General features: G+C 43.5%; 1 protein-coding gene across 1 annotated transcript in view; it reads right to left on the bottom strand.

The window, feature by feature from the left end:
- Positions 1 to 4,753: 4,753 nt before the first annotated feature.
- tbc1d32 (TBC1 domain family, member 32) overlaps positions 4,754 to 14,868 on the bottom strand; it is a 55,365-nt gene continuing 45,250 nt past the window's right edge. Inside the window, exons 32-34 of the mRNA XM_046372847.1 lie at positions 14,389 to 14,529; positions 11,054 to 11,242; positions 4,754 to 5,861 (exon numbers count right to left, since the gene is read on the bottom strand). Coding sequence (XP_046228803.1) covers positions 5,742 to 5,861; positions 11,054 to 11,242; positions 14,389 to 14,529 — 450 coding nt within the window. The 3' untranslated portion in view covers positions 4,754 to 5,741. The remainder of the gene's footprint in view (positions 5,862 to 11,053; positions 11,243 to 14,388; positions 14,530 to 14,868) is intronic.

Genomic DNA, 14,868 nt, shown 5'->3' with positions numbered 1-14,868 from the left:
CTTTCTGTCACCTTATGGAGATCAGGAATCTCACAAGGAATTCTAAGAGGCAGCCGTCATCACATCACAAACTAAATCTGGTGCAGTTGTTACACCGCCAGTCTGCTCGCCGCAGTACAACGGGTTCGCCAGTATTTGTTAGTGATTCCCCACATCGCTGGGAGGGACTCTGTTTGATTTTTGTGTCTCTGTTTGTTGTCCAAATGTTCCAAAGTGATATTTGTTTCCTGACTTCTTCAGCCTCCCCTCACAGAGAGCAGCAGCACTGTGCATAATTTAGTGCTCGTTAATCAAATCACAGCATTATTTTTTCAACACGCTGTACTGACTATCAGGACAGTGTCCAGCCTAATAAGGTTTGGCTTCTGGCTGGTTATGGCTGAAATCTAAATGAATGCAACCATATTGGTATGAAATTAAACTCGCTGCTCATTGATTTTTGGAAGTAATTTCCAGACGGCACTGAGTGCTCCAAAGGCTTTGGCAAAGTCAATTTTCGTTGCCAATTTTCTTTATAATACGCAGACTTACGACTTATCCAAGCCGCAGTCATTTCCACAATGATTCGATACCTTGTTTTGTTGCCAAGAGGAAACTTCATGGAGCAGTAGGCCCTGGATGTTATTTTACTTACGGGGATTAGGAGGCCAATTCTTGATTTAGCTCCACAAATCCAGGAAACGGATGCGATGGGGGTAAGTGTTGAACCAGACTCATTGCAGGGCTTTGTGTCTGTGCAACCAGCAGTGTGAATGGCAATTATAATTCTCGCCGTCTCTCCGCCATCTTTCTCAAGCTGTCTGACAGGCAGCAGAGTTGATAGCAGCACAGTCTGGGCAGAGGGACTCGAGGAAAGCCGGTAGCATGCATTTCAAACAAGACCAGGCCACGCCGTAAATTAAAGATCGGCCCAACAGGGCCCTCTGAGAGCCGCAGGAAAACAAAGAGGAGGTGCAGTGTTTGTAGCAGTTTTGTGATCAATAAATAATTCTGAGTTTGTGTGCTCATTAAAATGAGGCAGTAAAATGAAACGCAAAGTTCTGATGGCGTCTTTATCAGAGACGCCGCTGACCCTCTGCGAGTACTTATCAATACACCTCGTATATCAATACACCTCGTATAAGAGCGTGAATCACTGAGCTCCAAGTCCCCAGAGTCATTGGATTCACATGTAAACAGTGAACAATGCAATCCATTGTGGAAAATATTGACCACAGCAAATGGAAATGCTAATGCAAAATTCCCTTAAGCGCAGAGCTGTTCCAGTACAGCAGCGTGTGCATACACAATGATCAAAATATGACATCTCTGGCTGCTGAAATTGGGTTGCTGCAGAGAATCTGCAAACAAAAGAATTACAGACACTGGAAACAAAAGTAACGGCTACAGTAGCCAAAACCGAACCAGGAAGATTTAGATAAGAACCCGATAACTGGGGGGGCAGAAAAAGTGAGAGCTCAAGATTAAAATCACAGAAAACAAAGCATGAGAATAGCTGATTATAATCACAAAATCAGTGACACTTACAAATGAGTTCAGAATTAACAGCTGTAAGATAAAAGCCAACAAAGATAACAGCACACGGCTGATAAAAGGTTTGCAGACATCCTGAGGCTCCGAGCAGAGGCAGGTGTGTCCTCACCGCCGCCTACTCGGCCTAATTACCACCAATTAGCTGCTTCTAATTGCTTGCTGTCAGTCTGAAAAGTCTATAATCAAGATGAAGAGCATGACGGATCGTTACTCTGTACTGTACAGGTTGGCTTTACAGCCATCATATCTAACCTGAATCCCCCTGCGAGGGGGAGGCCGATAACGAGGTTTTCAAAGCTAATTCGTGGAGTGCGATGAATGTGCAGGTCACACGAAACAATACGTGACGGTCAAAGAAGAAAAACGATGAGGTGAAGAAGGACAGAGAGGCTTTGTGACTTCACTACAAATCGTGCAGTTTCCTTTCCTCGTGGTTTAGTTATGAGTTGGTTTCCTACAGATCTTCATTAATTCCTGTACAGTACAACAACACCTGAAGGTACCTTCACGCAGCAGGCTGGTGGAGTGAAACTACTCGTCTGTACCAAGATCATGTCGTCCTGATCTTCCAGTTCTCATTCTGTTGGTTTCTGTAACCAAACCAAGTTTCAGGGAACCGGCCCAGCTTTGAAGCCCTCATGCCTCAGTGACTCAGTTACTGCCTGAGACTACAGTCCCTGACGGTCCCAGAGGACCTCATTTCAGTCTGTTACCTCTCTGAGGCATAGCCAGGGGCGGATCAGGAAACAGGACTCGGTACGGTTCCTCCAAAGTCAATGGAGTTCAGTTAAAGCTCATAATTAGTGTCGGTGATGATTTAAGTGAGTTGAACTAACTGGACCAGTGACTGAACGTGACTTTTTTGCAAGTTGCTAACAGTACAAGAGTGAGACGGATGGAAAGATCGGATTCCCTGATCCCAAAATGCTATTGGAACTCTGGGTGTTGTACATCACCACACGGCGGTTATGTTTATTTCAGGAAATTAGCTGCACGTCAAAAGCTGTGGACTAAAATGCCAGCACCTGCTGCGTCAACAGGTGATCGTAGCTCACGTGAATGTGGGTTCAGTATTAAACCAGCAACAGAAGCACCCTGGTATGACTCTGGATGGGGACTCTGGATGGGGACTCTGGATGGGGACTCTGGATGGGGACCTTTGTTTCTTTCTCCCTCTCTGTTTCCACATCAGGATCCGGTTCTCAGATGGACGTCGGGAGAAAACATTGAAGTGAACGTCTGCAGTGCCACAGGATGGATGTGAAAGTGCTGCGAAGCCTAAACTGCATTTGAGGTCACCTGGAAGTTGAACCTACATAAGTAACACTGATTTAAAGAAAGCACAATAATGATGTACTTTAGGTTAACGAGGTTTTATGTTCACAACTTAAGTGTGAATTTCCTCTTTTCTTTGGTCATCCCGCAATCCAAAATGTCTCGGCCGTCCTCGTTTCAAAAAACTTTTTGTCTTTTGTCAGCGTGGAGACAAAACTTCTCTTTTCTGTCTCCGTCTTTTCTCTGAGAGGTTAGCTGTCCCCTCAGCCGATACATCAGGCTGTTGGACTGATTAAAAAAGGGGGTCAGATGTCCCCGCATTCCTCCCAAGTTTGTACAGTTTGTTGAACTGCACTGTTTCAAGCCAGGAGTGCCATCCATCTCTCAGCGAGGAACATCCATTTCTCTCAGCAAAGTCGAGTTCCCTCACAGCGTCCTGAAGGAAGTAAAAGAGAAAAAAAAACCTTCTAGATGTTCTGCAGCTTTGACAGATTACAGCCCTGCACTGTCTCTCCCACTAAATCAATCTCCTGCTCTCTCATACTCTGCTCAACTGAAGCAGCGTCCACACGGATTCAGCTGATGAAAACACTGACAGACGGGTCTAATATGGGCCTTTATCGTCGTCTCACACACACACACACACACCCCTCTTGCATCTCAAAGTTTGGAAAGTGGAGCAAACACTGACAGCTTGATATTCATTTTCCAGCGAGCAGACTGACGGGGTGCTGGTGGAAACGAGACGGAGGCAAATAACGATCAGTATATTCTCGAGGACATAAAGTGCCTCAGCCTTCACTGTCCTCTTACCAAAACAAGCGAGCGAGTCAAGCTGAATTCGTTCTTCAGCCTTAAAACATCGTCCGCGTCAGCCGTTTGTCCCCGGGAAGCTGAGGAGCACACAAGCCATCCTGTGGTGGTTTTATTTCAGGTCTGCAACTTATTCAACCAAGTAAAGCACATAAATACACGTAGAGTGTGTACTTGTATTTGATGTATTTCCTTTAACTTGGCAGGCCACGTATGTAAATCTCAGTGCCTCAGGGAGTAGCTTTTGTTTGCTCACCTGTGAAGGCTTGGATGAACTAAACTCATCAGCGGCTCCCAGTCAGCCCACAAATCAACTCTTTCATTGGTTTTCACATCACTTAGCGCCCTGACATCTGCACGCTTATCCGACATTTGACTTTACCAACAGCAAAAACAAAACAGCTCACTATTTTATTGTCTTTGGGGTTTCAGAAGAGGATGTTAAAACCACAGTTTGATGTGGTAGACCTGATAGAACCAATCTGCAACAAAAGGCAGACAGATGAAAGCAACTGGTGGACATTCAGCAGCTGAAGAGGCACACGCTAAAAACCAAAAGAGCTACAACTATGTGTAAACAGGCAACTGTACAAAAACTTTCCAATGTGTTTGAGATGCTCAGCTTGCTGTGTACTTCTGCCCCAACGTGGCCAAAAAAACCCCCAACTGATTAATGCAGCTTTATAGTTCAATTTCAGGTTCAAAACATTGTGAGCTCAATGCTAAAGACGCTCAGTGGTGAAACGCTCTGCGTGAAGCGCATCCTTTGATCAGTTCCTCTCACTGCACGCCGTCTCCCCTGCTACGCCCTGCTCATTCCCGCGGTAAACACTGCTGGAGAGGCGGATGGATGTGATGAAGTCATTTATTATTCAGACCTCAGTCTGTCTGAAGAGGGACAACAGGACGGCAGCGCGGGGAGAGCGAGAGAAAAGGCTGTGGTTACTAATGAGGGTTCATCACAATGACACAACCTTCCTCATGCATCTTTCATACAAGGAGCTGCATAAGTACACAAACACAAGAGGATGTGTGATGCATTGCTGCGTGTCCTGGCATTAATGATGTGTGTAATAGCCATACAGGCCTACACAGGATGTCATACTTCAGAGAACCACGGCGACGTGACATTCAGAAGGTTGTTAATTTGTCCGGACAATCACATTACATCTCACAGAGCATCTGTTGTTTCAGGCTTTATCAGAATCCATTCACAGCTGAGTGCTTCTTTTAACACACACATCTTGGATATTTACACTGTGGGGAAAACTCATTACTGAATTAAATCATCTGATTATTAGATCTAACAGCAGCCGTTTATTGCCATCACATACAGTATTTACATCATATACAACTTCTTATGGATAATTGTTATAAACCTGCGACTCCATGAAAGAATAAAGATGAGGTTATTCTCCAGTTTTCTTAAACCTGCAGTGTGGAACTTATGTCTCCCCCTTCTGGCAGTGAGAGTAATTACACCAACACTGTCAACGTGCCTCTGACACCAGAGGGCCCGCCATATTCCTGTCTGCTGTATCCTGCTCGGTCCCTCAGCTCTCACAAACTGGTCTTCACTTTGACACTAAACGCATCGTTACTGATCCTCCAGATTCAGTTCGAAAACCTTCACAATGATGGATTTCTGTGGCACAGAGGAGTAATATCAGGCTTTGGATGTAAAGTAAATACTACTTAGTAGGATCAGTTCATTGTTGGTTTTGGCCTTTTTGAGTGATTTGTTGACAAGAAGGAAATTATAGAATATTGCCTACCTCATCCTTTAATTTCATGGAACAAACATGAGTTACGGAGCTCAGTTCTCTCCAGGCTTTTGTAGAGTTGCTGTGGACTTGTTTGTTCTTTGAGGACAACAGATCTCCATCTTCATTCTGACAGCAAGGCTCTCATCCATGATACATCCCCCATCTGCCGGGTATGAGCTCAGTGAACGCTTTGATCAGCATGAAAACAGGATAAACACGCGTGTTCAGTGAGTCACAGCCCACAGTGGAGGCTTCTGGGACAAATGCTATGTTGGAAGTGGCGTTCGATGCACGCTCAAGGCATCAAAAGCTGTCCAGGAACCTCTCTGTAATGCAGAAAAGTTCCACGCGCTCTCACTCGACGGGGTCTCGGATGGTTTTCATGTCAGTGAGAACAACACTTCTGTAGCTGTGCTCCAGTCCCTCCATGAACTCCAGGTAGTTGCTGACCTTGAAGCCCTCGATTGGCTCTTCCTGCAGGTGGAAAGAAAACAGGTGTCTTCTAAAGCACTCAAGGACACCACAAGACACAGTTAAAAACAAGCAGCAACGTATCAAAACATCATAAAACTGAACAAGGTAGAATATTCAATAGTAAGTTAATACAATAATACACAATAATAACAATGACTAAGTACAAAATCACCATCAGTGCAAAACTTAATGACCGACGGCAAAAGGTGAGCTCTGTGACAGCATCTGAAGTGCAGAGAGAGTCAATATTGTCTTGTGGGAGAGACTTCCAAAGAGCGACTGGAGAACTGATCCCCTGGTAGCCAAACGGGCAGATGGTGCAGCGAGTTGGACAGCAGAAGAGAAATCTGAGGGTGTGCAGACATGAAGGACTTGAGGAAGATACAGACGAGGTAATGAAGGGCCTTAAAGGAGAGAATCTCGAAATCGATGCGATACTTAGGAGAAAGCCTGCGGAGCTGCTGCAGAACAGGAGTGATGTGTTGTCTGGAGGGAGTTCTGGTAATGATACGAGCAGCAGGACTCTGGACCTGAGCAACTTAATGACGACATCTGAGAGGATATACGGGATGTAATCAGAGTGTGAATGGCAGTGCTGTTCTGTGTTCCACTCGTCTTAATTTTGATCATTTCTTATGAAATTGAGTCTAAATGGCTGGATTATCGCCTCAAAGCTCACTTAAATGAAGCAATGGCTGAGGGCCTCGGCCTGTGGCCTTCAGACGGACACAAAGTGTGAACAGTTCAACCAAAGTGTGGTTCAAACTTCTTGGTTGTTTCATCTGAATTTGACGAGGTAGTTTGCTACTGAGGCAGAAGGTGTCTTACATGATTATCATTCACTTTGTGAGGAGGTGAAGTGTGAATAATTCAATAAATCCTTTTCATTAAAATTCTTTGCATTCAATCTATTTCAAAGTCACAGAAAATCAAATTAAATCTCTGCGAATCGAATGCTGCGCCGTGCCAGGAAACGGCATCCTCGCTCTGCGTTCAGGTAATGAGTTTTTACATGTCAGAAAAGCAAAACAATATCTTCATAAGTACCAGCATCTCTACCTCACAGGGATAAAACGTGTCTTGATATGCAGAGAAATAAGAATCTGACCAGACACAAGATCATTTTATTTGGCTCATTTGTTCAGTCAGGATTTTAATTTTGGCTGCCATAATTGCTGCCTGAGCCTACAGTTTGCATGTGCCATGACAACACCCAGCCTCACAGGCAATGCAAACACTGCAGCAGAGCAGATAACTGTGACTGGGCCGCATTATGTTGCCAGCGGCATCGCCAGTTAGCAACCTGAGAAAAGCTGCTCGCAATTTGCAGAATGTGGTTTTGGAGAATCTAATTACAGCTTTTATTTTTGCAGGTTAAACACACTGTGAGAACAGTCAATCCTGTGAGAGCAGTTTAATACAGCAGTGTCTCCCAAGCCGGAGGTGAGGGTTCATAAAACCTAATCTGAGGGGTCACAAGATTAATTACAGCATGGCAGACAATCAACAACAACAAACAAGCAACAGAATTATGTTTGGCCTTTGCTGTAATGCAGCAGTTAATGTTGGTCTGTCAGTCTACCACTTTGGTCCAGACTGAAACATCTTGTCAGCTATTGGGCTGATTTCCAATGACATTTTTAATCACCAGAGAATGAAATTTAAACTTTTGTGATCCCCTGACCTTCCCTTTAGCAGCACCAGCAGGGCAACACTCCTGGGGTTTATTTTTGGTACGACAAGTCAACATGAATTAATGAACTGCTATGAGATTCAGAGCAGACGTTCATGGTTCCCACAGGATGAATCCTACTGAATGTTCCTTTTTTCCTGAATGCAGCTGGACAACATCTTTCTGTAATGGCCGAACAAAAACACTAAATATCATCCGAGACTCAGACTGAGGTCCCATCCTGGTGTCCTAACATCATGCATGTAGAAAAACCACAAAGGAGTGAAGTGCAAGGAAAAGAAAAAGATTTAGAGCCAATGGAGCGACAGCTATCATTTAAAGGGAGGGACTACGGAGGGCTGATCGTTCACAGGGGAATAAGTAACGTCATGAAGAAATGAGTTTTCAGTCTGATGGAGGACTCTGATCCTCTGATTATTCCACGCAGCAATGAATTCCTACATAAAACACACTTTAAAAGGAAGGTAAATTTTAAATATATGACATTATGAATTAGAGATCTTGTTTGATGTACTGGTGTTAATAAAGTGTGGTTTTACTGTAAGCAGTACCAGCTACATAACTCTAAATATATTAAATCCATATTTTGTGAAGTCTCACAGTCCCGCACCTGTACAGATGGTATACATGTATGCATTCTTCTTACCAAAGTATACAAACACTCCCGCTGGATGGCGGTCGGATTTGTCGGATTCTTTATTTCAACCGAGGTTTATCAGGAAGATTAATCAAAACTAAAATTGCTTCGTCTCGCCAGGAAACAGCTGCTGACGTAGAGAAGAGATAAGCAGGAGGAAGCACTTGGGAGAATATTTTTGGTCTGTTATTTTCCCTGGGAGAAAGAAGGAAGACACGAAGAGTTTGCAGGAGTTATTCTCTGACTGATATGGATTTCAAAGCTGAGCACCGTCCAGTCAAATGTTTTCACGCTGAAAAGGTGACGCGAGCTGCTTAATGTCCCGCATAATCTTCAAGATACACCAACCACCGGCGCTTCTGAGATCATTAGGTAAGATAATTAAGACATTAATTACCAAAGATTTCTACATTTTCTTGAGTTTGTCCTCACATGATGAATGAGGTGTGTTAATATTCAGTGTGAGTCTGGGTTTGCCCTGAAGAAGACGTTAGTTTGAATAAATCTTTTAAGCACTGATAGTTTTATTGATTGTTTAAAAAAGATTCTGGGTTGTATTTCTTAACAGAAGCTTGACACAGTTTGTCCGTTTCTTTTTGGTCTGAATACATGACGGGATTTTTACACAAGTTGTTATTGTTTTGAAATCAGGCAGCTGTGAGCACAGTGACGGAAAAAATATTCATTTGCAAGGTATTTAAAGGATGTTGACATCACAGCCTCACAATTTTAAACGTCAGGAAGGATGCTGAGCTTGTCCTCAGATGTTCAGATCAACTCCAACAGACCAAAGTGTTCAGATCATGTGTGTCAGACTTCCTGCGAGCTTTCATTTGACCGAAAAAGCAAAGGATAACAGAGTTAGTTTTAAACCCCCTCGTTCACACACACACACACACACACACACACACACACACACACACACACACACACACAGCGTGGCAGACAGCCTCTGATGGGTTTAATTTATATACTCAGCGCTCTGATTGGACACTTATTTTCTCTCATTGCTACTGATACACACACACACACAGGGAGTCAATTACAAAGAAGTTAATTTCCTGAGCGATGTGCTGCCACACATTGTTTTTTCTCCTTCGAGTTCCTGTAGCTCATTAAAAGTTATATCATACTGAATGGGGAAAGCAATCGCAATCAGCTTTTTCATCCCGCAGTCTGAAGTATTTTAACACAGCCGAGTCGGAGTAGAAAATCGCTTTGGCTTGTGTTTCCTGATGGAATCAAAACACGAGCGACTTGCTGTCTCTGGTCTGTGCATCAGAGGATTTGAATTAAGATGAACTCCTCCATACTGCGCTGCTGGTAGACACAAGTCTCGGATTTTGAAGTCTCATTGGCAATAAACATCAGCCTCTTGTGTCTCTTGTCTTTGAGTCTTTATGTCCATTTACTGAGTGACACAGTATTTGACATTAGAAAGGAGATTAGGAATAAAAACAAAAGCAAAGCACGCCTACGGTATGACAGCTTTATGCATGAGGCGTTCGTGTATGCATGAACAACCGAACCGAAGCTCCGTTTTTCTGGACTCCTGCAGCCTCTGAGTCAGCGGCAGACGTGCAGCATAACCTCCGCCTGCTTTCCCCGTCGCCACTGCAGCCTCAGACGGACTCGGAGTGCTCGTAACAAGCCATTTGCCTGTTCTGAAATTTTAATTTAGATGAAATATAGATACACCTCCTGGTGAGAGAGGATACGTGCAGACGGGGGCAAGTGTGTGTGTGTGTGTGTGTAAATTAAAAAAAAAAATCCTCTAATACCATATCTGTCAGAGTAAAACCCTTCACATTGTTCACGCACAGAGAGAGAGAGGAAGAGGCGAGATAAAGCCGGCGGACGCAAACCACCGTGTCTGAAACTTTCAACAGTTCAGCTCAGGACGAGGGTTGTGTAAGTTTTTCCCTCTCACACACACACACACACACACATACAGACACACGAGCACCCTGTGTCAAAGTGGTCTTCTTGCAGCAGTATCTGATGCTACAGCTCGTTAGAAGAGCTTCCTCAGATAAAGCCCCCATAACTGATCTTTTATTCACAAAACTGTCAGCGGCGGCTCACAGAGATGTTAACACCAGAGCTATCAGCCAGAGACGAGGCGGAGTGAAATGCTTAATGAGTAATGACGACGAGCGCTCCGTGTCAGGCCAGGCCTCATTCACAATGCGCCTGTTTAATGTTGCTTTGGATATTAGCAGAAGAACACGTCTCTGAGACCGCGACTCTCGACCTTTGGTGAGATCTTCGTTTCAGCGTTCATTCAATATTCACACAGCAGAACTCACTTGAATGAGACGTCGACTTTCAGGACAGGATGCTCTTTTCGCGGCGTATTTGCAGCAAAATACAGTGGGACAATTTTTGAACAAATTCTTGCAGTCAGTTTTATTCGTTAGGATGTGAGCCATGCAGTTCAGTCGGGCCGCACTGCAGCCCCGCTAACCAAAATGACTTCTTCTGTCCTCATATCGGGGTAGGACTTTTGTGCATTTGAAAAGTCTGCAAAGTCACAAAGTCCAGGGACAGAAAGAGTAAAACGCTTTCTGACCGCTGACAGATTTTGATGAGTGATTGATCATTACTGTTATTATTTTTGATCAAAAATGCCAAACATTTTCAAACAGGTTCAAGCTTCCTTGACGTGACGATTTACTGCTTTTCTCTGTTTAATGTCTGCGGCAGATTATTCGATAATATAAAGTTGGTTGTACCTTCAAAAATACTTTGATTCTTCTTCTGTTTATTTACACTGTTAAGTTTGGAACCTCCATCAACATGCAAGTGGTTCATGGATGTTCTGTGTATAAAATGGACTGCAGTCCTGAAGTTCCACCTCACCTTGAGGAAGATCTGCAGCTCCTGGGACTGCGTTTGCTGCAGGATGTCCGGCTGCAGATGCTTGAATATGGCCACGCACATGTAGACCTGGTAGTCAGAACCCATCACCACACAGGTGGAAATGTAGTGGCAGATTTCTGTCCAGTCCAGATAGTTCCAGAAGCACTGAGTCAACCAGTGGAGGCACATCTGCAGTAAAACACACAACTACAGAGTTACGTTGTTGTTGAGTCTCACAGTTACTGAGAATAAACGTGTCAACTGAGTATTAAAAAAATCCTTTGCAAACAAGTCCCACTTTTCTAGCATCAAATGACTTATTAAAATCATTAAGATCTACCTAAATTGACAGAAACTGTGGGTATGAAACTGCTGCGCCAAGAACCGCGGGGGATCTTCGTCCCTGCAGGGCAGCAGTGCTGGAACATTGTGAACCGGCACTGCACCAGTTCTAAACAATTAAACATAAAGATGCCTCTGTGTGTGTGAGTTTGCAGTAAAGTGTTTATGAACTCACACACTTTGCTTTCACAAGAAATTTAAATCTGTACAAACAACTACAAGTAAACATGACCACAAGTACAAATAAGAGCATCAAACCAGCAAATCACAAGCCAGCAAAGAAGAAATGGAGGATGTAGGGAAGAATTTAAAAGACAGGAAGGAGCAAATGAGAAAAGTTAATTGATGTTTATTTGAACATCCTAGTTTAAGAGTCACAAAACTCAATGAGAAACGATAATTACATAAAGACTTAACACAGCAGAGCAGCACGGACGTCAATAGGTGTTTAGACGTCGTTTAAACACCTGAAGTCACTGGAGAGGCGTTTCAGAGCCCGAGGACCACACTTACAGGGCACTAAGAGTTTTCATTGTCACGAAAACCAGCAAAGCGTCGTTAAAAGAGCCTACAGCCACGCTAGCAGCTGTGTAAGACCGCTGTGAGCTAAATGCTAACGTCATGTTAACATGCTCACCTGTGACACCTGGACATGTTCACCCCCACATGGAAGCAGCATTCGAACAAGGCGTCTCTTTGCGGCTGAACTCCACAGTCAGAAGCTGAGAGTCTGACCGAGCTTCACACCCTGACATCCAGTTTTTTCCAAACATCCAGCACACACCAAACAGTGTGCTGCACACGCTGAGTTTTAACTAATTGCTGTGCCAATAATTAGCCACAGTGTTCACTAACGACACAAGTCTGCTCAAGCAAACAAACAAGCTCCACTTACGCGCCATGAACATATTAGATTATCATCGCCCCCTCCTTATACTCTAATGGAAATTCTGGCATCCTAATTTGTGTGTTGTGATAAAAAGAAGGAACTGCGGGATACATGCCGCCCTTTTTTTAAACCCTGAGGCAGGAAAAACAAGTGCAGTACTTTCTGTGACTATAAACAAGGGACTATAATTCCCTTCAAGGTCTTTCCAAGAGCACATCTTTGTCTGAGTGTCCTTTCACACAGTGTCCTTTCCTCTGTTGTTGGTGTTCCTGTGAACTAAAACTCAGGGGGCGAAGGTGACTTCTCACAGTATTCTTCACCTCGTTTCCCTCTTGCCATGAACAGGCTTTCAGAGCCGTCCTCAATCTGTGTGATGTGTCGCGTCGGCCTGCTCGCAGAGAAATCCATGCATGAAACACTGAATGTCCTGCAGGAGGTCTGAGCAATGATGATGTTTTTGTTCACTACGTTTCAGAAATGAAATGCTATCAAAATCTCACATCTTTACGCTGATAATTAGACTGATAATATATATTTCTCTCAAATTTGTTAAAACGCATGTTGGCCAGCACGTCTTTGCTCAGGTGATCCACCATCCACCAGACGTGTGGCATATCAAGATCCCGATTAAACAATATGATTACTGCACAGGTGTGTCTCAGGCTGGTCACAATGAAAGGCCAACAGTCAATCTTTCATTTGATTTATTCTGTCAACAGAACAATAACTGGCAACTATTAAACGTCCAGACAAAAAATTAAAAAAGCAGGTTTTAGGTTGTGGATTGAACATCTTCACCGGTAAGCCTGAAGACAACACTATGGACTTAGAGAAAACTTATTTTCTGAAATGAATTAACTGCTTCATCAAGAAAATAATCAGGATTAATCGATAATGAATTTAAATTGCTCGTTGCGGCCCTCAACTCATACAAAGTGTTTTCTTTTCCATATTTCTTCATGTAATTTGGCTAATTTATGTGCCACAGGCCTCTGCTCACACCAAATGCACTTCCTGTTTAAAGGTCACTTCCTGTCACGCAAACTCCTATTCTGAAAGCAGTCTGACTTTTTCAAATACTGAAAGTTCTGTAGCTGATTCTGACAGAGGCACACACACACACACACACACACACACACAACCTCTACTGTATGAATGTCAGAGGTGTATAATGCTTCATTTGCCGCTGCTGCTTTGTCAGGCTTTCAAAGCTCAAACTTTTGGAATAGACATTTCCATTTCTGACTGAAGAACAGGTGCCCATTATCGCCTTGAAGAGCAAAGACATGAGCTGAATGTTAACGTATTACTCCACCCTGGAGAATGCGAGTTCAGATCTTTGATGCAAATGTGGCAAAGTCTAAAAAGCGCCCATGTTGCTGTACATTATGTGAGCCTCAACTGTCAACTGCCGACACAGAAGACAGGATCAAACATAAGAGGATTCAAGGTGAATCCAGCTTTTCGTTTTCTACCTGGCTGTTTGTGAGTGAGAAGCTTGTGTCAAAAGAATCAAGAGCCGAGGAGCGAAGATCTAACTTTTCAACTGCTCTGTTGAAGAAAAGGAAAAAGATTCAACGTCAAAGCCGTATTTTGGTATTTTAAAGGCGACTTAAGTTAAAGCAGGATGAAAAGGGAAGTCAGTCAAAAAGTGCGTGCATAAGGTTTGGATCTCTTACTGACTTTGCCAATAAAATATTTTTATTCAACAGTGAGAAATCAAAACGGGCTGCTGACTCTTACACTGTTGAGGGTGAAGTCTGTGCATTAGAATTCAAATTAAACCAATCAGAAAATGGAAGATAAGAATTGAATACTTGCTTTAGTTTAATTCTCTGCTGCATGGACGGAAACTAAAAGTCCTCAAAGTTCTGTCAGTCTGAGTGTTTCTGTGAATTGACATTTTCACTGTGTCACTATCACTCTGTTGAACAGTGCAAAATTATCACTCAACGAACTTAACTATTTCACTGAAAACAATCTTGATGGAGTAATCTGATTAAACCCTGAAATGCTGGAGATGGATTTCCTGGACTACTAGTGTTTGCTAAAGCATCTGGTGACTAAGTGAACTTCTTCCTGTGTCCGGCGCCACAGCTCGTACCTGTGATGGCGTGAAACCAGACATCCTGAAGGCGGAGTGGACCAGAGGAACTTCAGCTTTCAGCAGCATCTCCACATAGTGCGCCGTGCACCAGTAAGCTGGAGGGATTCCTGATTCAGCTGCTTGCACAGGAACGTGGACCTGTCACGGCAGACCCGAGGGTTTTATCTCTGAACATTTTACGTATGTGTAAATAATGACCAGTAGTGCTTGCACCACTGGCAGATATTCAAACTAAAAGAAAAACAAGAAAAACATCAATCACAAGCTCATGCCCACATTCCCTCCTCAATTTGCTGCTGCCTCTTAATTATTTGTGGCCTTTCGGTTTTCTGTGATATTGATTAAATCGATCATTGTGCAGCTGGAGGTCGAGTCTAGTCGAGTCCAGTCGAGCCGGTGATTGACTTTGATGAGAGACGAAGGGATGACAGAAGTTGGTAAAATGATAGTGAAGTTTAATCTCAGCACCTCAACTCC

Source organism: Scatophagus argus, chromosome 19, assembly GCF_020382885.2.
Source record: "Scatophagus argus isolate fScaArg1 chromosome 19, fScaArg1.pri, whole genome shotgun sequence".
NCBI lineage: Eukaryota > Metazoa > Chordata > Actinopteri > Scatophagidae > Scatophagus > Scatophagus argus.
Note: the sequence above shows the minus strand (reverse complement) of the source record. Positions and strands in the feature narration are given on the sequence as shown.